The sequence below is a fragment of the Anabas testudineus genome, chromosome 17 (genome assembly GCF_900324465.2).
Source record: "Anabas testudineus chromosome 17, fAnaTes1.2, whole genome shotgun sequence".
Lineage (NCBI taxonomy): Eukaryota > Metazoa > Chordata > Actinopteri > Anabantiformes > Anabantidae > Anabas > Anabas testudineus.
The window spans coordinates 3132572-3158013 of NC_046626.1; the positions used below are offsets into that span (position 1 = coordinate 3132572).

Genomic DNA, 25442 nt, shown 5'->3' on the forward strand with positions numbered 1-25442 from the left:
ATCAGTCACTGGATGAATCTCTTTACAGAACAACCTTCTTTATTAATAATATTATTATTATTTATAATATTATTATTACTTATTATATATTTTTTGTAGACAAGAACACACACAAACACACACACACACTTTACAAAGGTCAAAAAGGTCCTGTATTTTCAAGTAAATATTTACTAATACATATGTATATACATAGTGTTTGGTCAAAAATATTAGATGAATTATCAAGAAATAACAATCTCATAGGTGTAGTCATTAAACTGACGATTTAATAATCGTCCATTTCAATCTTTATTGTCTGTAACCCACAGACGAAACCAGATATTTACTGTTTACGTTGTTAAGGTGAATTCTATGAACAAATTCAACGCGGAGACAGAAATGCTGAAAATGTTTAGCTAGCCGTTCTAGTCATGGTAGATGGTTCATACTAATATGAATGCACCGCTTTTAGACAAAACATTAACTTTCATACTACAGGGGGATTGCATTTTAGCTAGAAAAAATATGTATACGTTCTCTCTACTGAACAGCTGTTGTGTTCATATTTTAAAACGAAATCTCTTGATACAGATCTCCATAAGACGATACATGTATTCCAGAGTTAGGAAATATTAAAACAAATGAATATACGAGTTATAACAGAAGATGGACCCCCCTCAATCTTTCAGAATACTGTCGTCTAAAGCGCGTTCAGCGATTTGGCGCTTGAGTGTCTCCGGGGTACTGTATGCTTCTGAGCAGCTGCATTAACCGTAACACTTAACTTCGTTAGCTTCGGGTTTTTTTTAATTAACGACATAATTCTGTCACGTCAATGGACAACCATGCCTGAGGGGGAGAATATGCTTTCTCTTGAACTTTTCAAAGACGTAAAATTCTACGTGGTTGGGGACATTGACCAAACGGTAAGCCCCTTGATGTTAGCTTCTTGTAGGTAAGTACCATGCTAACTTGCTAATACTATTCAATCTAAATGTGGTGCGACAGGATAGGCTAACTAGCAACTCGCTGGCTTATATGCTAGCTGCATGAGAAGCAGTGACATTGCTGTTTTTTTGACATGAAGGCGTTTTGTTCGATTTATTTATTGTGTCTTGATATATGTTTTATCCTCGTTGTGAGTATGTGATTACTCACGTTAGTACACAGGCGACTTGGTATGGCACTTTAGCATTAGCTTTGAATTCCGTAGCTGCTTAGAAGGTTAGCGGCTAACTTATAGCTTGCGGTTTCTATGATCTGTTATTATGCTGGCTAACTAGAGCTAAAGCTGGTGTTTGTTGTGACACATAGTGAAACACAGACATGTGTGCACACTGGTTGATGCAGATAACACGGTGTCTAATGTTAGACAAAGTCTGCATTCACTAGCAACATCAACTGTCATATTGCTAAATAGAGCGCCTCTTTCAGTCGTTAGTCCTGTAGAGCTGTACTTCCTGCCAAATTGTGAACATGTTTGCATTCAGCAGGGCATGAACGTGTTATGCAGTATTATTATAACAGCACTATTGTGAAATAAGAACAAGGTATGAACATGCTAGTTTATATTCTTTTTGTTCAGTCAGCTGTAATGAAACAATATGAGAATGTTTGACACTTATGACAATTGGTCTGATATAGCAGCTGCTACAAATGGGTCAAAAAAGGATGAGTCTTATACACATCAGGGTTGATAGTTTCTAAATGTTTGAATGTGTTTGACAGGCATAACATAACACTTTATTGACCTCCGAAGGGAAATTTATGTGTTAAAGCAGCAGAGTAAAACTGACATCAAAGGCTAAGAACAACACAGAACAGAATAAGTCTAGAGTGCAGGGCAAAAATACAAAATAGATCAATAGCATATTTGTAATAATGACAATATTCAATTATGAAGGTGCCTTAAAGCTTATAAATCAGGTAGATAAGCCTGCACCTATCAATGTCACTTATGTCAGGTTTTTTGGACATTTGCATTAAAAAACTGCCTACTAACAAAGTCATCTCACCCTCACACCTGCAGGGGATGAGAAAGATTCCAGTAAGTTCACTTCTGCCTATCTTCTCAGAAAAGCAGACAACACAAGTACTTGAAACTTGTTTAATCTAGACCTGTTTTTACTTTAAATTTACTTGAATTTTGCTGATCACCTCCAACTTAAGAAATTTTCTGAAACCTTTTTATCTTTTTTTTTTTCTCTCTCCCTCTTCTCCTAGTGGTCATCACTGTGACCTAAATCAGTGTCCTTACTTTTTCTTTTGGGGCCCCCTTTTTTCTCATCACCATTCTTTATTATTTGTACATTATTCTGTAAATTTACTAAGATTAGCTGATAAAAGACGCAGCACTGAGGCTGCATTTAAAAAAAATGATCAGCTCATTTTACCGTTGTTATATTCAAGCCAGTTAGCTTGAAACTTGTCTTTTTCTTCCTTGATGTCTCATTGAAAGGGGAGATATGAGCTTGAATGCAACCTACCTCACTACATAGAACAAAGTGAGTTGCTTTGCTTATCAAGTCTTGGCTTGGTGTTGGCTTTGGTGTGCATTTATAGACATGCCTACAAGCCCACCATTCTGCTTTTCTTTTTGATGCAAAACTGTAAAACAACCTGTGGCAACTACCATCCCCTCAAACCCATATTCTGAAAGGAACACTGCTTTCAGTGGCTATGATGTCATCTTAAAGGTTAAATTCCAATCAACATGTACAGAAACATGCAGACGTGGTTAGATAATTTTGACTGTCAGCCAGTGTAGAGTAGAATTTGACTGAATGCTCTGCTGATGTTAAAGGTGGTGCAGCTGCTGAAAGCAGGAAAGGGGAAGGAGGTGTCCTATAATGCTTTAGCTACTCACATCATTGCAGATGATGGGGACAACCCTGAGGTGTGCGAATCAAGAGAGGTTTTTGACCTGCCAGTTGTCAAGGTAAGGTAGCTTGGTCCAAGTATGTTCACATTTAGCCCAGGTTGAAACATTATGTTGTAGTTTACACAGTTAAACAGACATTTTTAAAACTCACCTATTTGTGGTTGTGAATTCAGAACTAAACAGCATCACAAAAACAACCTGACTGTTTAGCAAATTTTTATTTGGTTTTAGGAAAGGAGCCTTTTTCTTTAGGTGCAACCCATCAGACATTCTTTAAGTAATAACACGAAACGGGGATCTGTCAGATGTCATACTATTTCCTAATTAATGCATTTAAAAAAACGTGCTTCCGGAAGGAGATGATTCTTTTAATTTTCTTACTGTGCAAATTAACCTTAGTCAAATTAATGTCACCTTGAGCTAGTGTAAACTAAGAATATTTTACTTACTTATCATTCTCTTCTTGTTTTCCAGCCATCCTGGGTGATCCTGTCAGTACGGTGTGGAGACCTGTTACCGTATCCTATTATAAACTAAAAACATTTTCAAATAGTAGTGGTCAACTGATTTGGGTTTTTATTGGCTGATGCTGATTTTAGAGAGCAGACAGGCAGATTGCCTGTAAAATACACCCTTTTTGTTTTTTTTGTTTTTTCACAAACACGGATGAGTGTGTCCCAGTGAATCTCTCGCTCCTTTACACCTAAATAACTGTTTATATTAATGTGCTGTAATTTACAATGGCATGTGCATTTACAGACATTTTTTATATCTGCATAGATGCTACCAAGTAGATCCGAACAGTTAATTGCATTTGTGATAACATCATGATATGATAAAATTATGTATTCTAATTTCAAATGCTGTGATACACTGTGGTCATGTGCCAAGCAAGAGCAGAGCAGAACAATCAGCAGAGGAAGCATCAACTTGGCATTCTACACTATAGGTTGACCTGTTGTACAATAGCCTCTGGCTTGACCAAACCTGACACTATTGAACCATTGTTAAACACAGAGAAAGCAGCAGTGGATTCTTACTGACTTGCTTTATGTGAATATCAAGGTTTAAAAAAGGAATAAAGCTTTATTCTAGTTGTTCATCTAACAGCAATAATAGTGCAGATAACAGAGAGGAGCTTTTTTACTACATATGAGTGTGAAAAATCTACAAGAATAATAAGAATAAAAACAGAATATTAATATGTAGAATTACAGAAATTCAAAAAAGAAATTTCTAGTGGAACCATTGTATTCAAGTATTATGTAATGAGAGTGGCAAGTTTTTCTGTGGTTTTTCTTAAACTTAAACAACAGAGTTACTGGATTCTCTCCAGAATCAGGACAGATATTCTTTGGTGTGACAGCTTGTCTTCCCAGTGTAAGTCTGTGTGTGTGTCTTCTTTAATTTATATATTATATGATTTTCAGGGATATGTCCAGAAAAGAAATATGCAAAGACATATTGTAAGTTTTCCTACATCTTGATCTTGTTTGTGTGTTTGTACACAGCTTGCAGATGATCTCAACACTTTGTGGGCTTACATAACCTTTAATGGAGGAGAATGTCAGCTGAATCTTAACAAGAAGGTTTCCCACTTAGTGGTGAAGGAACCAAAGGGAGTAAGTGTTTAATCTTGTTTTGTAATCTTTATGATTTGACTAGAATTTCTATTAAATCATACTGATCTTACGTCAGCTAAAGTTTTTTACGTAGACTCGTCTGTTGTAACGGCATGTATCGATGCACCTTAACAAATAGAGTTGAGCAATTGTAATGTTTATGGTTGCATCTAAATGTTGAATGTGCATTTTGTTCCCTCCAGGCCAAATTTGAGTGTGCCCTTAAACACCCTGGCATCAAGATTGTCACCCTGGACTGGATAACTGATTCTGTAAAAGGTTATGTCAGTTGTATTTTCAAACTGCTTGTTTTATTATGCCACCGCACTGTAATACCCAGGGTTAAAGGTGTTGTTTTCAGGTTGTATAGCCACCCAGTTCTTGTGAATGTTATATCTAAGGAACACTTGGAGTACTCAGAATTCCTTAAAATTCGAACAACTTATGAAGTGTCCTGAAGTCGTGGTCAAAATGACTTGATGTTTATCATGTTCAGTTCTTGCTGCCCATTTTTGTGAACTGGTATGACCGGAAGGCAGAACATTTGGGGGAATTTCTTAAAAATTGCCACAACTTTTCATTTTCAAATATGCGTACCTATCTCATATGACTATCTCTGGATCAGGTCTGGACATTGCACAGACTTGTGCATTCAGACATATGCAGCACACAGCAGGAGAAAATCCGGGTGACATCCGTTCCCACTCGGGGAAATATTCTTTGATTTCAGGGTGAGGGGTGGTTGCTGTGTAGTGAGTGCAGGTGAAATGACGTGACACAAAAAGAAGAAGAATTCCGTTCTTTTCTTTAGAGCGCATCCGTTGAACAAGTCAAATGATTAGAAACATCACTTTATGTTTATTATGCCAGTTTCCTAAAGGAAAGAAGCACAGTCCAACAACAGAAGAACTGCTTTTTAACTTGTAGTCTTTTATGTTGTGCTGAGCTGCTGGGCTGAATGGAAACGCCCCCCCTCGCTCGCTGTGTATACTCTCAGACTATTACCTGCTGTGTTCTTACATGAGCTCACTTGGACAATACACAGACTTCATCCAGGTGATCTCAGAGCTAGATAATTTGGACGTTTGCATTCTCACATACAGCTCAAATTAGTTTTGTACAGTATACAACAAAGAAAGCCATCAAATCCTTAAACTACAGATGATGCAACCAGATAATATTTTGCACTATTGCTTAAGAAATGACTAAAAACATTAATTATTTATTAAAATTGTCTTTTACAGACAAAACTAGGAAGGATGAGGCACTTTATCATCCAAGACTCACTTATGTGGAGCCTGAGGATGAGGAGGAGAGTGAAGCTGAGTCATATGACCAGAACTCCCATTCAGAGGGAAGCTACAGCCCCCGGCGATCGCAGCTATCTAGTGGTGGGTCATCTGGTGAGGAGTCAAGCCCCCGGAGACGACCCGGACCCAAAAAACTGAACTCTATCTCTCCTACATCTCCCCACAAACCTGAGCGCCGCAGTGAACGCATGTTCGATGACTCTGATGATGACTCCTCTACAGAGAAAGAGGGCACCAACCTCAACTGGACACCAGCTGAAGTTATTGCTCCTACTCCCACTATTTCAACCAGCACAGCCAGACGGCGGGGTGGGCCTCCTGGCAGCAAAGACCCAGTGTCCTCTACAGGCAGTGGGCTGATTAATCTGTGTGCTACTGTTCCACCTGTTCCTGGTAGTAGCGGAGCCATGCCTGCAGAGTCACGCTCAGCTGCTGCTGCTGCCATCGGTCACAGCACACAGCAGGGTAAGTGGTCTCGTATCATGTTAACAGTATGATTGACAAATCACTAGCACAATGACAGCTACCATTCATTGTCAGTGAAAGTCTGCCGTAGTAGTAGGACCCACTGTGCGAGACAGAGATAAAAAGAACTCCAGGTACGTGGCACGAAAAATTAAGAAAACATAATGCAGATATTCTGTGAGTTCAGCCACAGTCAGAGCCAATCAGGATCAACTTGATTATACTGAAACCCAAAGCAGAGTAAGTTTACTAACTGACGAAAGAAAATCTCATTACTCTGTGTTGACTTCCTGATTATGTCCTGATTATGTGTATGTTATGTTATGTAAGTTATTGGGACATTAAAAAGGAACTACTTACAGAAATTCATTGCCAGCATTATTGGTGTGTCTTGCACTTGTGGAAGCAACTGTCTAGTCATAGCAAAGCATGTCAGTAAATGTTGTCAACACAACACATCTCCTGAGCTACGGCTTCACTATAGCTCAGCAATTTGTTATTAGTAGTGTGAACATACTGCAAGTCTGTGTCCAGCTATGATATTAGTATTCATGACAATGACATTCTTGTTGTAGTTAGGGCTGGGTGATAAATAACGTTTCCTTGATAGTTTTAAGACTTTCATTCTAGCCATGTCTTGACAGACAACACGAAAAAACAATGATAGTGAATAACAATGTATGAACCAATCATATGGCTTGAAGAGTTGGAGCCATGTCAGTGTAGGTTGACGCACTCTGCACAAAGTGTAGTAAAAACTGTCAGTAGCACGCTGGTTTGCGTTGTGTTCTACTGCAGTCATGCAAATTAGGATGATGTGGGAGGTAGATAAGAAATATTAACAGAATCAGAACAGACATAAAATCTCAAGTGCCAGGGTTACCAAAGAAGACATTCTGATGGACACAGGCACAGACATATATAAACAAATTAAAGTCTGACAAAAAAGCAGAGTGGCATGCACTGCAAACTGTGTCAAAAGTATCTTCCTTAGAAGACAAGTAATATCACTAATCTTTTTACTATCTTAAGCAATACAATCGTTTAGAGCACACACAGTGCAAGACTTTCAAGCACTAGACCAAAGCAAGTGCTGTTGGTCTCATGATATAGTGAGATTTTTAAGCAACAACAGGCATGATAGTGACCATGTCTTATGACAAAAAACTAATAGATAGATACTAATATATACAATGATATCACAAATGCAACAGCCTACTTTAATGCAAAAGAGTTAATCCAGTCCAAAATTATGGATTTCAGCAGTTGAATTAACCTTATGACATCTCACTTAGGAGTATAAAGGAGCCTTTAAGCTTGATAGAAATAGTTACCTGACAATATCTAATTATGTGATGAAAATTCTTTCGCATTATTCAAGTTAAAATTCTGTAGTAATGTGCATTGTATATTTGGTTCAGAACAAAATCAACAATGTGACAAATTAACAATGTTCACTGGAAACCAAATTATTTTGGTTTAAAAAAACAACCCATGGAGGGTTGTATTCAAAACCAAAGTGAAGGATTTAAATCAAAGGGTCATCCAAGATCAGCAACTCAAATGGGACTGAGAAGTGTATAAGGCTCGTGCGTGCCTGTATGCTTTCCTGACAACCTCTGGGCATGACTGAGTTGACTCATCCATCATTATCATCTCAGTTATCATCCACTGATGAGTCTCATGAGTCAGTGGATGATAAACTAGGGATCTCCGCCCAGACCTCTGTTATGGCATCAGTAAGCTCTTGGACAGTCTCTGGTGCTACATAGTGGCTTTGTATGAACCAATATACAGTGAGGGAAAAAATTATTTGAACCCCAGCTGATTTTGTAAGTTTGCCCACTAACAAAGAAATGATCAGGCTATAATTTCAATGGTAGGTGTATTTGAACAGTGAGACACAACAATAACAAAAAAAATCCAGAAAAATGCGTTTCAAAAAGAGTTATAAATTAATTTGCATTTCCATGAAGGAAATAAGTATATTTGATCCCCTATCCGTCAGCAAGATCTCTAGCTCCCAGGTGGATCTTATACAGGTAACGAGCTGACATTGGCAGCCCTCTCAGCTCGTTACCTGTATAAAAGAGACCTGTCCACAGAAGCAATCAATCAATCCAGATTCCAAACTCTTCACCATGGCCAAGACCAAAGAGCTTTCCAAGGATGTCAGGGACAAGATTGTGGACCTACACAAGGCTGGAATGGGCTACAAGACCATCGCCAAGCAGCTGGGTGAGAAGGTGACAACAGTTGGTGCAATTATTCGCAAATGGAAGAAACATAAATTAACTGCCAATCTCCCTTGGTCTGGAGCTCCATGCAAAATCTCACCTCGTGGAGTTTCAATGATAATGAGAACGGTGAGGAATCAGCCAAGAACCACTCGGGAGGACCTTGTCAATGACCTCAAGGCAGCATAGTCACCAAAAAAACAGTTGGTAACACACTACGCCGTGAAGGACTGAAATCCTGCTGTGCCCGCAAGGTCCCCCTGCTCAAGAAAGCCCATCTACAGGCCCGTTTGAAGTTTGCCACTGAACATCTGACTGATTCAGAGGAAGACTGGGTGAAAGTGTTGTGGTCAGATAAGACCAAAATCGAGCTCAACTCAACTCGCTGTGTTTGGAGGAGGAGGAAGGCTGCCTATGACTCCAAAAACACCATCCCCACTGTCAAATATGGAGGTGGAAACATTATGCTTTGGGGGTGTTTTTCTGCCAAGGGGACAGGACAATTGCACCGCATCAAAGGGAGGATGGATGGGGCCATGTACCGTCAAATGTTGGGTGAGAACTTCCTTCCCTCAGTCAGGGCATTGAAAAGGGTCGTGGTTGGGTACTCCAGCATGACAATGATCCAAAACACACGGCTAAGGCAACAAATCACTGGCTCAAGAAGAAGCATATTAAGGTCATGGAGTGGCCTAGTCAGTCTCCAGACCTTAATCCCATAGAAAATCTGTGGAGGGAGCTGAAGGTTCGAGTTGCCAAACATTGGAGAGGATCTGCAAAGAGGAGTGGGCCAAAATCCCCCCTGAGATGTGTGCAAACCTTGTGGCCAACTACAAGAAACGGCTGACCTCTGTGATTGCCAACAAAGGTTTTGCCACCAAGTACTAAAGCACGTTTTTCGAAGGGATCAAATACTTATTTCCTTCGTGGAAATGCAAATTAATTTATAACTCTTTTTGAAACGCATTTTTCTGGATTTTTTTTGTCATTGTTGTGTCTCACTGTTCAAATACACCTACCATTGAAATTATAGACTGATCATTTCTTTGTTAGTGGGCAAACTTACAAAATCAGCTGGGGTTCAAATAATTTTTTCCCTCACTGTATAATGTCCTATAGGTGCTCAGTAATCCATACAGCTACATAAAATCATTAATTCATATTAACCTCCTTCATTAATACATTGTCAAAAACCTACTGCTTTTTTCCATTTTGTAAACAACTGCATCTGATGGTTTTACACAGTACTATAGAAATGATACACTGAGGTTATAGGTCAGGTCTTTTATTTAATATGTGCTTAATCTTTAAATTCTGACGAGCATCTTGCTGATATATATTTTACCTCTCTTTGCTTTTTAGGTTTAGCAGTTTCAGAGGTTATCCCTGGGTGGAGCCCAGCTGCTCGAACCCTTCGCAACATTACCAACAACTCTGACAATCTGTCAGCAAATCGGCCCGCTAACATGTCACATGTAAGAAACCCCAAATGTTCTTACAGTATGTCAGTCATCCAGGTGAAGTTATCTGGATGTTTCTTGTTAGGTTGAATTGACCTAGCAAGAAGACAGATACAGAAGGGATATAGCTCAGTGTTCCCAATCTACTGTCAAGAGAGGTGACGCATGCATGAATGGATGAATTATTTATTATATATGTCAATTATTCTATGCATATTTACTTATTTTCTATTTGGTTGCAGATCATCCAAAATCTGACAGCCAATGAGACCAAGCCTTTGGAGCAGCAGCCCAGTCAGAGCCATGTTCAGACAACTAATAGTACAAATCCTCTTTTGTTCAATCAACCTAAACTGGCCGGACAGCACCTTGTAGCAGATCAACAGCAACATTTATTGCAGCAACAGTCACACAAGGCTGCCCAGCAACACCAACAGTTACCACAGCAACCACAGCAATCTATGATGCATCTCCAGCAACATCAGATGATGCAGCTACATCACCAACAGCAACATCAACAGCAGCAGTCACAGGTTGCACAGCAACAAGGCTTTGCACACTTGCCCCAACAGCAGCAACAGTTTCTGCAACAGCAGCAGCAAATTCAACAACAGCAAATGTTTTCCCAGCAGCAGCAGGCTTTCTCCCAGCAGCAGCTGCGGCCTCAGCAGCTCATACGGCCTGGTTTACAGCAGCTACAGCAGCAACAGGTGTTACAGCAACAGCTCCAGCAGTTTCAACAGCAGCAACGGATGCAGATGTTACAACAGCAGAATCAACAGCAGCTGCACCAGCAGCATCTACAGCAGCAGCAGCAGCAGCAGCAGCAGCAGCAACAACAACAACCACAACAACAGAATTTCCTACCACAACAACACATGCAGCAACAGGTTCTGCAGCATCAGAACCAGCAGGCTCTGCAGCAGCAGCAGACAACGCTGCAGCCTCAGCTTCAGCAGCCTCCTCACATCACTCAGCTGTTTGGACATGAACCTGGACAAGACAGTGAGTATAACTGGAGATTATGGTCACTAATCTGTACTATGTTAAGATTGTCTAACACTTCACTCCAGAGTGAAACATTACCTTGATTCTAAACAAAAGTGTAGACTGATTATTTTACTCTGTTTATTTATTTATTTTGGATATGGTGTTACATTTGTAGGAAAATGCAAAGCCTCTTTGAAATTCCAGAGTTTAGGATTAAGAGCTTGCGTTAATCTTAGACTCAACTGTCGCGATTTGATTTGACGCATCAACTCATGCTTCAAGCCTCTCCTCTGATCAGTGGTGGATGTGGGCTAGCACAAAATACCCCACAAAAAACAATTATTATAATAATTATAAACTGATATTTATAATAATAAACTTATCATTTTTAAAGAATCACTTGGCACATGACTTGTTTTTTTACTTTCAGTTCCACAGGATGGATTTCTGCTGGGCTGTGTGTTTGCTATTGCTGACTATCCAGAACAGATGGCTGACAAACAACTCCTGGCTACATGGAAGAGGGTAAGATATACTCAGTTCCACAGAAAATGCAAGAAACAGGATGGTAAAATGGTAGTCTTCTTTTAAAACCAACCATGATAAATGATCAGTGCCTTACACCAGTCAGGCACAACATTAAAATCAAAATCATCTCTCTATCTGAGACTGCTGGCATGTTGTGATGCACTGTGTGTTCTGATCAAAAGAATCTGGGATTCGTTGGGATCGGACCTTCACCTACCATACATATTAGTGAGCCCTGGGCTCCCATGACCTTGTCACTAGTTCATCCATTTTACTTCCTTGAGCGATTTTTGGTAGGTGCTGACCATTGTAGACTAGGAACAATCCTCAAGGCCAGCCATTTTGAAGATTCTCTGACCCAGTTGTTTAGCCATCACAATTTGAAACATGTCATAGTCTTTAAAATCTTTGGACTACCTGTTTTTTGTGCTTCCAGCACATCAGCTTAATAATAATAATAATAATAATAATAATAATAATAATAATAATAATAATAATAATAATAATAATAATGTATACTTTATTGATCCCCTTGGGGAAATTCCAGTTAGACAGCTGCCAGACTGTGTCGGCGCTACTACAGGGTTTCTGTGTCTTGTCCAAGGACTCCTCAGCAAGTAGCCAGGAGGAACCGGGAATCGAACCACTCACCCTGGGGTACCACCTGAGTTACTCCTGGCCCCTTGTGGCAAAATGGGCAGTTTACTTTATGTCTAATATCTCTGTCCTTAACAGGTGCCATGGTAACAAAAATAATTAGTGTTATTCCCTTCATCTGTGAGTAGTTGTAATGTTGTGGCTCGCCTGTATTGTGAGCAGTACTATTGATATTGAACCAGGTATTATATGTGCTGGCACCAGAAATGTAAAAATGTGAAAAGTGTTTTGCATTTTTATTACCAAACTCCTCCCTCAGGTCATCCAGGCATGTGGAGGTGCCGTTGACCCCACCTTGACTGGCCGCTGTACACACCTGCTGTGTGAGAGCCAGGTCAGCAACATGTATGTACAGGTAAGGTTGTGTGCTATCACAACATAGGCATCTGTTCTAAGTACAGAACAATAAAACATGCAGTAAGTCAGTGCCCTTTTCTTATGTGTGGTTTCATCTGACTCACAAACTGCAACAGAAGGGTGGGCAATCCCGGTCCTTGAGGGCCACTGCCCTGCTTGGTTTCCAACTATCCCTGTTCTACTCACTGTTTGTAACCTTAATTAGATCTGCTTAGTCGATCAGAAGTTGAATGAAATACCTGACAGTATGTTGGATAGGGATTGTTAAAAAAAAGCAGGGCAGCAGCACTAGAGTACTAGAAACCCTCCCCGCCTTGCAATAGAGAATAACGAGGTCAAAAGGGAAATGTATCAACAGGAGAAGGAACTGTGAACGACTATGACAGAATTTTCAACTTAAGTTAAAACAAAACTGTGTAATTTTTATCACTGTTGATGATTTGTGTGGTATATTCTCTCCAGGCACTCAGAGAGGGAAAACGCTGTGTAACAGCCCACTGGCTCAACACTGTACTTAAAAAGAAGAGAATGGTTCCTCCTCATCGGACGTTACATCTCCCTTTTGCCTTTCCACCTGGAGCCAAACCCTGCTCTCAGCACGTAGGTTAAGCTCCCACTAATATTTCATGTTCATCAATCTGAAATGTGTTGGTTTACTTGATGAAGACACTGACTATAAAAATCTATTTAAATATCAAGCAGGTCTCACTGACTTTTTCAAATGTTCTTGGATTAATTGCAGTCTCCCATTTCCAGTTATTTAACTAGGAAAAAAAAAGTCTAAATACATTTTTCATATGAACCTTGGACAGTATCTGGAGAATCGGGTCCATAAACTCTCTGGAGTGCCAGCAACAGTAATGTTGTCACTGACTAAAAACCTGAACCATTTTAACTTCATTTTAACCACCGTATGCGATCCGCGAGCCTAATCCTTTATCTCTGTCCTGTTGCACAGTTTGTCGCAAACTACTACTCAGAAAAAAGTAAACAATTACCGTATTTTCTGCTCAATAAGGTGCTCTGGAGTATAAGGCGCACTGTCATCGAATGGTCTATTCGACTAAAAGGCGCATTAAGCGAAACAAAACAGTCAGTCAAACTTTATTCAACCCGTTCAGTCAGTCAGTCAAACTTTATTCAACTCCCAAACTTGTTCAGTTGTAACGCATGAAGAAAAAAAAAAAACGGCTTTTAAGTGCGTCCTATAGAGTGTAAAATACCGTAGGTTTTCTTTGCTCTATGATAAAGTGCTGGAATCTCACTGTTTTACTTCAGCTACTGAGATTCTATAATTTACCACATTAACAGGACCAGTGACTGAATATTACTTTTCTATTATATTACTCTTAGACTTTGAAAAGGCTAGAAATGGAATACTATTATTTTTGCTTTCTATTTCTGACATTTTCCAGTCACGCATGTACTCCAACGCAGCTGTGTTTCATCTCAGATTATATCAGTGACGGGCTTTGTGGATGCTGACAGAGATGACCTGAAGCTGATGGCCTACCTGACTGGTGCCAGATACACTGGATATCTGTGTCGCAGTAACACAGTCCTTATCTGTAAAGAGTAAGATTGGGGAAGGGGCTGTTGAATGAGTGTTTGCTGACATTTATGTTTGTAGCAGTAATGTGATTAAATGCAATTCTATTGAATATTCCACACAGTGTAGTACTATAAAATTAATGATTATGGGACTCAATCCACACTTATACAGCACAAGCACATAATGTAGCCAAGACATTTCCAATATCACAATCATCTGTGTGTCGTCATTATATTGAGCATTTGTGTCTGTGTGATGCTAAACTGCGGGTCTCTCTTCAGTCCGAGTGGGCTTAAATATGACAAGGCCAAGGAGTGGAAAATCCCATGTGTGAATGCCCAGTGGCTTTGTGATATACTGTTGGGCAACTTTGAAGCACTGAGGCAGATTCATCATAGCAGATACTCCATCTACACACACCTGGAACCTCTGGTGCCTAACCCACAGCTGGTCCAAAACCTGCTAGGTATGTACAGCTGAATATACTGTAATTTAAACACTATTATGTTGGACATTGAGTTAACATTTAACTAAAAAAATATACACAACTATCAGACAGTCATTACATACCTAGGTGTACTGTATGCAGTGTGTTGTGAATTATTGCACCTGTAAGCAGTCAAAATGCATTCCGTGGTTCTGCGTGAAATACAGTAATGTGTTTAAGGCTCAGAAAGTGTTGATGATTTAAAAAACAATGCCATAAAATTTTCTTATGTTTTCCAATATGTAGTAAAGGGGGAAAAGTCTAAATCGAATCAGATTTGCTGTGACTTATGTTTAACTTCAAAGCTGATCCTAACTCCAGGATGTTGAAATAAGGGCTTTGTGAGGGACACGGCATCTGTTGCAGTAGTTTTTGTTAATCTCGTTTCTGAACATCACAAACAGATTTTTTTAAGAAAGATAATTTGAGACCATCTCTTACAAACAGGTAGCTGTCAGGATTGATAACGGAGATGAATCCAAAGATTAAGTACCTTAAACTTTTGTACAGTGCATTGTGTGTGTAAATGATGCTATCTTGACTTATCTATTTCTTTGTAGGTGCTTGGAGAACGCCAATCAAAGTATTTCCGGAAGCTTTGACTGTAAGTGTGTTGAGGTGCTGTTCCATTATATTAATGCCACAGTTTGCACACACTGAAAGGCCATTCTTTGCCCTAAAAATTGATGATAAACACACTCCTAATAGAAGGGAAATACTCTGTGATCTTCTTATTCTAATTCTTATAACTGTTGCTGCTACTAAATTGTCTGAAGATAAAGGTAAACAAATGATGCATTTCTTCCCAAGAACTTGCGAATACAAAATATTAAGTTTATGTTTAAACTAGAGAATTTGATATCTGAAGAATGTCATGGTAGAGCTCTTCTGCTGCACTTGGCTTACCATTGATGAATTAGAGTGTAATACTTAATGTTAAACCGAAGAAAAAACCTCTCAAGCAACATGATCTCAGAGGGTATAACTTAATTCCCTGAAGTAGTTACTTGTCTACATAAAAACGCGATAGAAAAGAAAAGAAATTAAGGAGTTTAGTTCAGTGGATTGGATTGGATTAGCATGGACCTTTAAAACTAGTTTTTTCTTTACATCATAAGACAAACCCCTCTGTTGATGTCCCCACATGTAGACAGATGATTCTATGGTGTTTGTGCTATGTGACTGTCTCATTTGGTTGTGTGGTGTGGTGTGGTGTGTAGAACCTCCAGCTGCTCCAGAGGCAGAAGATCCCAGACTCCACCAGCCAGCCAGCAAACAAGAAAGCCAGGTCAGTACAGAAACTGGATACAGAAACATTATTGTCCACATAGCTGGTGTGATGATGATATAGTGACTTAAAAATCCAACTGTGTGTGTGTGTGTGTGTGTGTGTGTGTGTGTGTGTGTGTGTGTGTGTGTGTGTGTGTGTGTGTGTGTGTGTGTGTGTGTGTGTGTGTGTGTGTGTGTGTGTAGACTGGAAGAGACACAGTCTCCCATTAAGAAGCTTCCGCCAGACTCCACTCCTCACGTCATGTTCACAGGTTTTGAGCCTACACAAGTACAGCAATACACAAAGGTAAATTCAGCCAGAGCCTCTTCCTCTTTTATACATATTCAAGTCAAACAGGACAGTGCACAACCATCAGACAGTTAATGTTACACTGTCAATTCAATCAACCTGTTAAATTGGGTTGCTATCTCTCCCTGTGTAAAATGTTATGTTATCTCCTGTATGACATCATACTAAAAGTCAGTGTTTGACAGAATTTATCTTTGGCTCTCCATCCCCTGCAGTGGTTACATGCTTTAGGTGGCGAAGTAGCTGACAGCAGTCAGAAGGTCACTCACCTAATGGCAAGTAAAGTGACTCGTACTGTGAAGTTCCTCACTGCCATGTCTGTGGTCAAACACATCGTCAGCCCAGAGTGGCTTGAGGAGAGCTGGAAGAGCAAGGAATTTGTAGGTCAGTGTTTGTGTGTGTCTTTATTTATGTTTTGATATGGGTGCTAAAACTACAAGACAACTTTGTTTAACCATAAGTAACTAGACAAAGACATTCCTGAAGAAACTGTGTGTGGTTGCTGGAACCTAGCTTAGCTGCTATTGCAGTAGCTAATCAGAATTATCAGGACAATCTGCTAGGCTGTTTGTTGTCACACTGGGTTCTTTTTGGTAAAGCAGCTGTAGTGGCCACTCAGGTCTCCAAAAATAATTTGTCCAAATTAAAAATTAAATGAAATAGGGCTGCAACAACTAATTGATAATAAAATTTGTTGTCAACGTCTGCGGTTATCAATTAGTTGGGCTGCTGATATTACAGGGGAGCATGACGGCAACACAGTGTAACATAGCTGCTTGCGAAATAGAGGAGAGTACAGCCACCAGATGGAAAATTTGTGTGTTCCAAGTCATCCAAAGCATGGAAGCATTTTATATTGGATGCAACAAAGGAGACTGTTTCCTGCAAGTTATGCAAAGCTGAGCTTGTGTGGTATGGAACTACTGCACAAGCACATTAAAAGAAAACACACTGGTGCATGGATGAAGGCAAAACAGCATGGTAAGTAATAACTGTATGTGACAATGCTATAGTTAAATAAAGTGATATAGTGTGAAATGTTTACTTACTAACTTTGAGACAGGCACACTAGATCTGTTCTGTCGCGGCACACAGGCATCATGTGGTTGCATAGTCACCTCGCTCGCAACATAGTGATGGATGGTGCTACCATGGAATAGTCAAACACTAAATCTAAAAGCAGCAAATAATGTAAAATATAACACTTTTAGTAACTGTTGTGGTTTTCAGTGAATGTTTTTTTTTTTTTTAATCAAGCGTATTAGGTTGCTGCTTATCTTCACAACCAAACAAAATTCGTAAAATCACATTATACTGAGTGGATTTGTTCAAAGGAGAAATCCTTCATGCACTCCTCAACAAGAAGCCACTACAACAGATGCCATCCTGAGTATGTTAGTTACTGACATGCAGCCAATGTCGATGGTGGAAGATACTGGGATACTTTCTTCCACCAAGGACATCAAGTTGATGGACAGGAAGTACTCAGAGGCATTTGAAAAAGTCTGCTTTAAACACCACCAACAGAAATATGGCCTGAGCAAATTATAAATGTGCAGGCCAAAGTGCAAATTAAAGCACTTGCAGCAAGAAAGGAGATTGGTCAGCAGGAAATCACCACCTCAGCCATAAGAACAGAAACAAAATTTTCAACATCTCCTGACTCAGTCCTTGAGTCTGGAGACAGAAACAAGAAAAGAGCAGAGTGGGGAAAGCTGAGGAGGACCTCAACACTCAATTCTGGCTAGCCAAATAAGCTAAATCCTAATATGTGTATCACAGGCACTTCATCACCATCTGAGCATCTGTTCTCTGGTGCAGGTTACATAACTTGCGTAAGAAGAGCCTCTTAATTTTGTATTACTAATGCCTGTTTTGTTTATATATATTTTGGATATTTCAATAAGTTTTACTGTTCAAAAATTGGACAAACATTTGTGTTTTATTTAAGGATTAATATGCTAAAATTAAAGATATTTAAGCTCAATATGTGGCCTTTGTGTTTTTTTACACAAATACCCTGGTTTAGGATTTTATATAGTTATAATAAGAAAAACATCCAACAAAAAATTAATTAATCAGAAAAAATATTTGTCAGATTAATCGATTATCAAAAACACTTGTTAGTTGCAGCCCTAGAATTAAATGTACATGTAATGTAACTTTTTCCAGTAGGCTCCTTTTCTCACTGCTGAAAACAAAAACTGATCAGTGTGGGTGTGGGTTGATTGTGTTGCAGATGAGCAGAGTCACACCCTGAAGGATGCAGAAGCAGAAGTGTTGTTTGGATTCAGTTTGGAAGAGTCACTAAAGAGAGCTCATTCTGCACCCCTCTTCAAGGTCAGACAATGACTATGACTTTAACAACGTGAAACCACTTTTACTTCCCATTCCCAGACACAAAGAGACATTCAGACAAGAACAAACTGTGTTTTTCATATAGGTTATTCTAATGCACCACAGACTAAAGCTGCTTTTACATATGCACTAAACACCCTAAACTTCTCCAGACTTTACCTGGGTGAGCTGCATGTGGGAACACAAACGTCTAAGTCATTCAACTTGGAGATTGACCAGACTTTATTCTGTGAGCCCCCTAGTACAAAATCTGCGTAATGTCTGGGTGAGCTCAGGTGTGAACACATCATTTAATAGTTCAGAGTATTTACCGCGGGCAGAGGGGCGTTTAATTTTAGCTTAGCTGCTCAGTACATGAGAAAGGTAGGAGTTAAAATTCAGGCTTTCTATTGTTGAATCATGCCTCTTTCCTTCAGGAATCCAGAGGTATATACATAAAGCATAATTTCTTATCAAATGATGGGATCTAGTGATGTGTCATAAACAAAACACAACTGATTTCTGCAATGTACAAATTTGTCACATGGTTCCTCCTGCACGCTCTACACAGACTGGCCCTCCACACTGAAATCAAATTTCCAGGAGTGGCAACGTATGTAACCTGGACTTTCTCCTGCCGTGCTACATGAGTGAACGCACAATTTGTAAAAACGTCTAAAAATCCTGCAAAGAGTTTGCAGCTATACCATTTGTGATGACCTCAGATCAGTTCAGATGCAGATATTCTGTGACTTGTCCTTCTGCCCTTTGTCTTGACCTGTTTTTATATTGTGTTATTATTGATGTAGGGGAAGTACTTCTACCTCACCCCGGGGATCTGCCCTAGTCTCAGCACCATGAAATCTATCCTGGAGAGTGCTGGAGGAAAGCTGCTAGCCAAACAGCCCTCCTACAGAAAGATCATGGAGCATAAACAGAACAAGGTACTATAACATTGCCGAAATTAAATAAAATTAAATACATTTTGTTATTAATTATGAAATGGCTTAGAATTTGATATAAAGTGAGTGATCACAAAGACTCAACGTATTGTGTATATATGTGTGTGTGTGTGTGTGTGTGTGTGTGTGTGTGTGTATATATATATATTACAGAAAAACTAATTACATGTTTGCCTTTTGCTGCAGAACCTTCCAGAGATTATCTTAATTTCCTGTGACAACGACCTCCACCTCTGTAGAGAATACTTCCTGAAAAACATTGGTAAGATAACACATACATTTGTTATTACCAACAACTTACGAGTAATAGCCCTGGCCAGTTTAGCCTTCACTAACCACATCCTCTCCATTTGAACTATTATACACTTCTTTTATCTTCACAATTGTATTTGTTCCTACTGTGTTTTTTGTATTTGTGTTTTTTGGTGTAGTTCTTTTCTGTTTGTGGTTCTTCTTCATTTATTTTTAAACAGAGCAACTATAACAAGGCAAGGCCATTAACTTGTCTAGAACAAATAATCACATTTTTAAAAACGGCAAACTACCTCTCAGATTTTTTTTTTCAACTCTGTGTTGCACAGAGAGTAAAGTGTGTGTGCGTGCGCGTGCGCGTGCTTGTAAGCTCTCTTTCTCATGTGCATCAAACCTAAAATAACAGAATCAATAATATAGCATTATTTGATATGATACTGTATCTACAGCGCTTAACTTTCCACATTTTGTTATGTTATAGCCTTATTCCAAAATGGGTTAAATTAATTATTTCTCAAAATTCTACAATAACCCATAATGACAAAGTGAAAGAAGTTCGTTTGAAAAATCACATTTACATAATTGTTCACAGCCTTTGAATGATAATCAAAAATTAACTCTGGTGCGTCCTGTTTCCACTGATCATCCTTGAGATGTTTCTACAATTTCCCACAGTCCACCCGTGGAAAATTCTGTTGATTGGACATGATTTGGAAAGCCATACATCTGTCTATATAAGGTCCCACAATTAACAGTGCATGTCAGAGCATAAACTAATAAAGGCCAAGGAAATGTCTGTAGACTATTGAGACAGGATTGTATTGAGCCACAGATCTGGGGAAAGATACACAAAATTAGCACAATGGCCACAGACTATCCAGCCTAACTGAGCAATAGAGAGAGAAAGGCCTTAATCAGGGAGGTAACTAAGAACCCAGTGGTCAATCTCAAAGAGCTCCAGTGTTTCTCTCTGGACAGACGAGAACATGGAGTGGCAAAATGGAAACCAGCCACCTGAAGGACTCTGACATTAGAAAACAAAATTCTCTGGTCTGATGAAAAAAAGATAGAACTTGGCCTGAATGCCAAGCGTCATGTCGGTCGAAATCAGGCACCACTCACCCCGTTTAGAAAAATACATTTTAGAGATGTAATTGCAGTACTGTAAAATCAAGGTTATCATACCATCAGAATTTCATACCGACCCATGACTGCCACAATGTCTGCATGTGGAGTAGGGGAAGACCAACCATATTGATATATTCCAGGTTGACTAAACACACTTGATCCCAATAATCACTTGGAGCTAGGGCAGAGATAGATGCAAAACAAGCAGGGCAGCAGCCCTCTAAGGCTGGAATTACCCATCCCTGGTCTAACCAATATATGTATATATCCTGTACACAATGCTCACCACTTGGTTGTAGAGTTTGGTGTATGCTTCTCCTGCTTTCATCTTGCCTGTGCATTGGACTTGCCAATCCCTAGTAACTTCTTTCTTGCTAGGTCAGAATGTATCACTTCTCATTTAAGTAGCTTCATCAATATGAAGAAAGTTGTTTAGAGACAACAAATTTGTCTTCCAGGCTGGTTTCACTTCAAACTTGGCTTCATTCAGCTTCAAGCTTCAAGCTTCAAAGAGCTTCATTAGGTGGCAGTGAAAGGGAAAGGTGTAAGTAGATAATCATACTATCACACTTAAAGCCACTCCCACCCCTATTGTATATGATACGGGGGAAGTACCAATTACCTACCCCTATTAATTGGGGTGCCTTTTTAATGTGTTAAGTTGTCTTATGGCTACATGAAAGGACATCATGATAAATTGGAGACAGATCTTGTCAAGTGGCCTCCACCTCTGTTGAGAGAGGAAACACATGTATCAACAACAACAAAATAAAGTCAGGAAGCCAGCTCTTCTCTCTTATACCATTGAAACCTTTGAGCAATGCTTCCAAAATGAGCCCAACGTAGAGAAGATAGCAGATGAAGGTGAGATGATATTTTGATGTCAGATCAGTCTGATCAACTGCAGCATCTAATCACAAAAAATTCACAATCTAATTCATTTCTAAACTAAAAGGTTTCTTTGAAGGATAATCTCTGTGTATCCTTGTTCCTGAGAGCTGAAATGACAGCTTTGTGATGACTTCTGGCTTAAGCAAGGAGTCATGAGTTAATAATTTTTTGAATTTACTCTCGCCTTGGAACATTTCATGTATTACCACCACATTGAAGCTGTAAACCTAGGACAATCTGTAGAGACGTCTAAAACTGTGTTAAAATAGACCCGATATTGACTTTTAAACCAAACTGTTGTATGTCAATTCGTGCTGTAGTATCACTAATGTTGTCTCTGTTGTCTAGATGTCCACAACGCTGAGTTCATCTTGACAGGAGTTCTCACCCAGAAATTCGACTATGACTCATATCCTTAATGGCAAATGGCAGTTGAGTAAAAAAGACTTGGTTATTAGTTGCTACTCTTACTTACCTACAGCATGAAAGCATCTGTAAAAATACTACGGTGCAAAATCAAACAGTAAACCGTTATCCTTACGCAGCTCTCACTATGTACCAGCTTGTCTCACATTTCCTGGTTTTCTTCTGTGCGCCTGCTTTTTTAACAGCTGTTGATTTTGATTCACCACAAGCCTTGACATCTGTGATAATCTTTTATTTTTATTCTCTTCTTCACATTTATGGTCACCTTGGTCAAGCCATGTGTGAATAAATAAATAACCCTTTGGAAAAGTCCGGTTAGATACACACAGTGTCCAGTATATTGAGTACAAATGTCTCATACTAAGCCAGTCAATGTAATAAATTTGCCTCATGAAGGCTTCCAGTGTTCTGTTTCAGAGTCATCTAGGTAATATGGTGGCAAGAAAATGTTCATGGTTTTCTGCAATACTTTGTCATAAAATGTCATCTTCATCTAAGTCAAGAGTATTAACAAATATAATGTGCCTAAAATAAAAAATTTTGATCTTTCACTTCTTTATTGAGAATAACCATAAAAACCCTCAGTGATAGTGGAAAAAGTATGTAACCTTTAAAATCATTTAATGGTTGGCAGCAATAACCACAATCAAACGCTTCTTGTAACTGTGGATCAGACCTGCACATTGTTCAGGAGGAATTTTAGCCTATACTTCCAGGCAGTTATATGCTTTATCTCATATTCGTATCATATTCTTGGGTGTCTCATTCCAAAGTATCTCTTTTGGGTTGAGGTCTGGGCTCTGATCCAAAAGGCAGACTTTGTTTTTCTGAAACCATTCTGTTGTGTGTTAAGGGTCTTTGTCCTGTTGCATCAACCAACTTCTACAGACTTTCAGCTGACACACAGACATTCTCATATCATTCTGAAGATCAAAGCAGGCCAAAAAATGTATGATTTCTCCACCATACATGATATGCTGTGATCTTTTTACCCCAGATGTAGTGTTGTGTGTTCTTTCCAAATAGTTCAATCTTAGTTTCATCAGTCCAAAAAACATTTTGCCAATACTGCTGTGGAGTGTCCATGTGCAGGCATGCTGCAATTTTTTTATTTAGTAAGCAGTGGCTTCCTTTATGGAGTCCTGCCATAGACACCCTGCTTGTTCAATATTTTACGTACTTTAGACTCATGAACACAGTTCAGTTGTCTTCAATTGTCAGAAGTCTTTGACATCACTTTGTAACTCTTTCCAGCTTTATGTAAATCAACACTTCTTGATTGCAGATCCTCTGAAAGCTCCTCTTGGCGAGGCATGGCTCACTTAAGTGTCTTCTTCTTGTGCAGAGCAAACTCAAAAACTTTCGTTTTTGTCAGTCGAAGTAGCTCTTGTTCACACTTTCATACTAATTTTACCTCTAACTCTGACTCCAATTAGCGTTTTTGAGGTCATTATTACATACCAATCACACTGTCAGGTTTTTAATGGTTGTTCTCAATAAAGACATTAAAGTGTGCGTGCGTGCGTGCGTGCGTGCGTGCGTGCGTGCGTGCGTGCGTGCGTGCGTGCGTGCGTGCGTGCGTGCTATTACTTTAGGAACATTATATTTGTCAATACTCTTGACTTGGATGAAGATCAGATCATCTATAGTGAACACATATTGAAGCTGTATTATTAGTCCAAGTGCAGTGATGTTCCTTAACAGTCCCACATATAAGTTTACTTGATGGTGAAGCAGTGACATCAAGAGGAGGATCAGATCGGCCAAGATCAAGAAGAGACCAAACAGTCCAACAACAGCAACGGTTCTTTTCAACTTTGCTATGTTTTTAATTTTGTGCAGAAAGCATTAATTTTATAGCATTTTGTTACTTGTTTGAGAATAAATAAATGGATGTTATTTTTGTTAAATGAATGTTTAAATTATGAAGGATTTTACCCTTTTTTCTGTTCAAATAGAATGTGTAAAGGCTTCAGCTTGCACATGCTGAACTTTGGAATAAAAATTACCAAATTGGTTTTCTGATCATGTTTTGGAGCAAATACAGTTCAAAATCACTTTATTTAAGAAACATCATTCAGTTTTGGAAATAAATGACTGAGCTTTGTTTGATTTAATTCAGTTTATTTATGTGGCACCAAATCACAACAAAAGTCATATCAAGGCCCTTGACAGTATAAGGTTTGAGTCATTACAAAATATAATATAGAACTGTATAAAAAAAAAACAGCAATCCCACTTGATCAAGCACTAGGCTCTAGGTGGAGTGGAAAATTGGCACTGCCAAGTCTACATTACATGGAGTTTGTTTTAATGGAAAAAAAACTCCAGCAGAACCAGGTTGAGGGTGGGCAGTTATTTGCCTTCACCAATTTGGGGGTTAGGGGGCCAGTAACTGCACACTGGAAAACTAAGGCTCAGAGGCCAGGGATACCTGCAGAAAGGTACAGAGAGATGGAGTGAAAGAGGAAAAAGCACAGCTATGGGAGAGAGAAGACAAAAACATGCATGTATGTAAGTGGAGAGGGAGAAGAGCTCAAGTATCAAGGGAGGACTGCCAGCAGACCATTTTATACTAGTCTATAGCTGCATAAAAAGCAAAAAGTTTTAAACCTTGTTGTAGAAGTAGAAGGGGCGTCTGCCTTCCATTCTACATTTGGAAACTAGCAAAAAGTAGACCTGTACACTGAGAGTGAAATGTTCTGGGAAAATATAGAACTATAAGGATTTTACCATTTGATGGAGCTTGATTAAATGCTTCATATTATGGTTAAACTGTCAACTAGATTTATGCTGAAAAAACACATTTTAAAACCAAAAGCTCAATGTCAACTTTTTACTTCTGATAGGTCCTGATACATTTGATAATATTATTGTCATGTGTAGGTGGGGTGCTGGGTGGAAAGGGAAATGCGATGTTGCCTGCAGTGCTGCCCTTAAAACTAAAGCAGGCTGAATTAGATAGCCTGAGCCAAGGTCATGAGCTACATATTCAGTGTTTGTCGGCTTCAACATGTACTTGCATAAATGATAGACATTCACTCAGGAGTCTGTAAGTGCCAAGAAATACTCGTAGTTGTAAGAGGCCATAGCTTGATTAGTTCCTATTAGACTGCCCCTCCCCCTCGTTCAGCTGACGGTTTGATAAGCCACATTTGTATCGCTAAAATGCCAAGTGCACAGAAGAATCACTTGCTCGGACAGGTAAGTCAATGTCCCTGCTTCAATGTATCTATTATTTTGCAAGATACTCTTCAGTCTGTTGCAACATCATAATATCAATAGACACACTGGTCAGGGTTAGGATTACTTTATTGAATTGTTGTGTGATCTTTGCTG

At 39.2% G+C, this 25442-nt stretch overlaps 1 protein-coding gene across 1 annotated transcript; it reads left to right on the top strand.

Annotated features, from left to right (window-relative positions):
• Positions 1-697: 697 nt before the first annotated feature.
• Positions 698-24120, top strand: paxip1 (PAX interacting (with transcription-activation domain) protein 1). The gene is made up of 23 exons (XM_026375490.1): positions 698-908; positions 2786-2920; positions 3338-3381; positions 4180-4243; positions 4375-4485; positions 4689-4764; positions 5730-6260; positions 9860-9972; positions 10200-10962; positions 11378-11472; positions 12392-12487; positions 12952-13089; positions 13943-14064; positions 14323-14507; positions 15089-15132; positions 15749-15816; positions 16002-16104; positions 16323-16491; positions 18347-18447; positions 19254-19388; positions 19593-19668; positions 22026-22086; positions 23814-24120. Exons 1-23 carry the CDS (start codon positions 828-830, stop codon positions 23827-23829), a joined length of 3327 nt encoding a protein of 1108 aa, XP_026231275.1. The 5' UTR covers positions 698-827; the 3' UTR covers positions 23830-24120.
• Positions 24121-25442: the final 1322 nt, after the last annotated feature.

Coding starts and splice junctions, on each gene's coding strand:
- paxip1 (XM_026375490.1), top strand. CDS start 828: ATGCCTGAGGGGGAGAATATGCTTTCTCTTGAACTTTTCAAAGACGTA. Junction 4,765..5,729: donor GATAACTGATTCTGTAAAAG/GTTATGTCAGTT, acceptor TGTCTTTTACAG/ACAAAACTAGGAAGGATGAG. Junction 18,448..19,253: donor ATTCTGCACCCCTCTTCAAG/GTCAGACAATGA, acceptor TTATTGATGTAG/GGGAAGTACTTCTACCTCAC.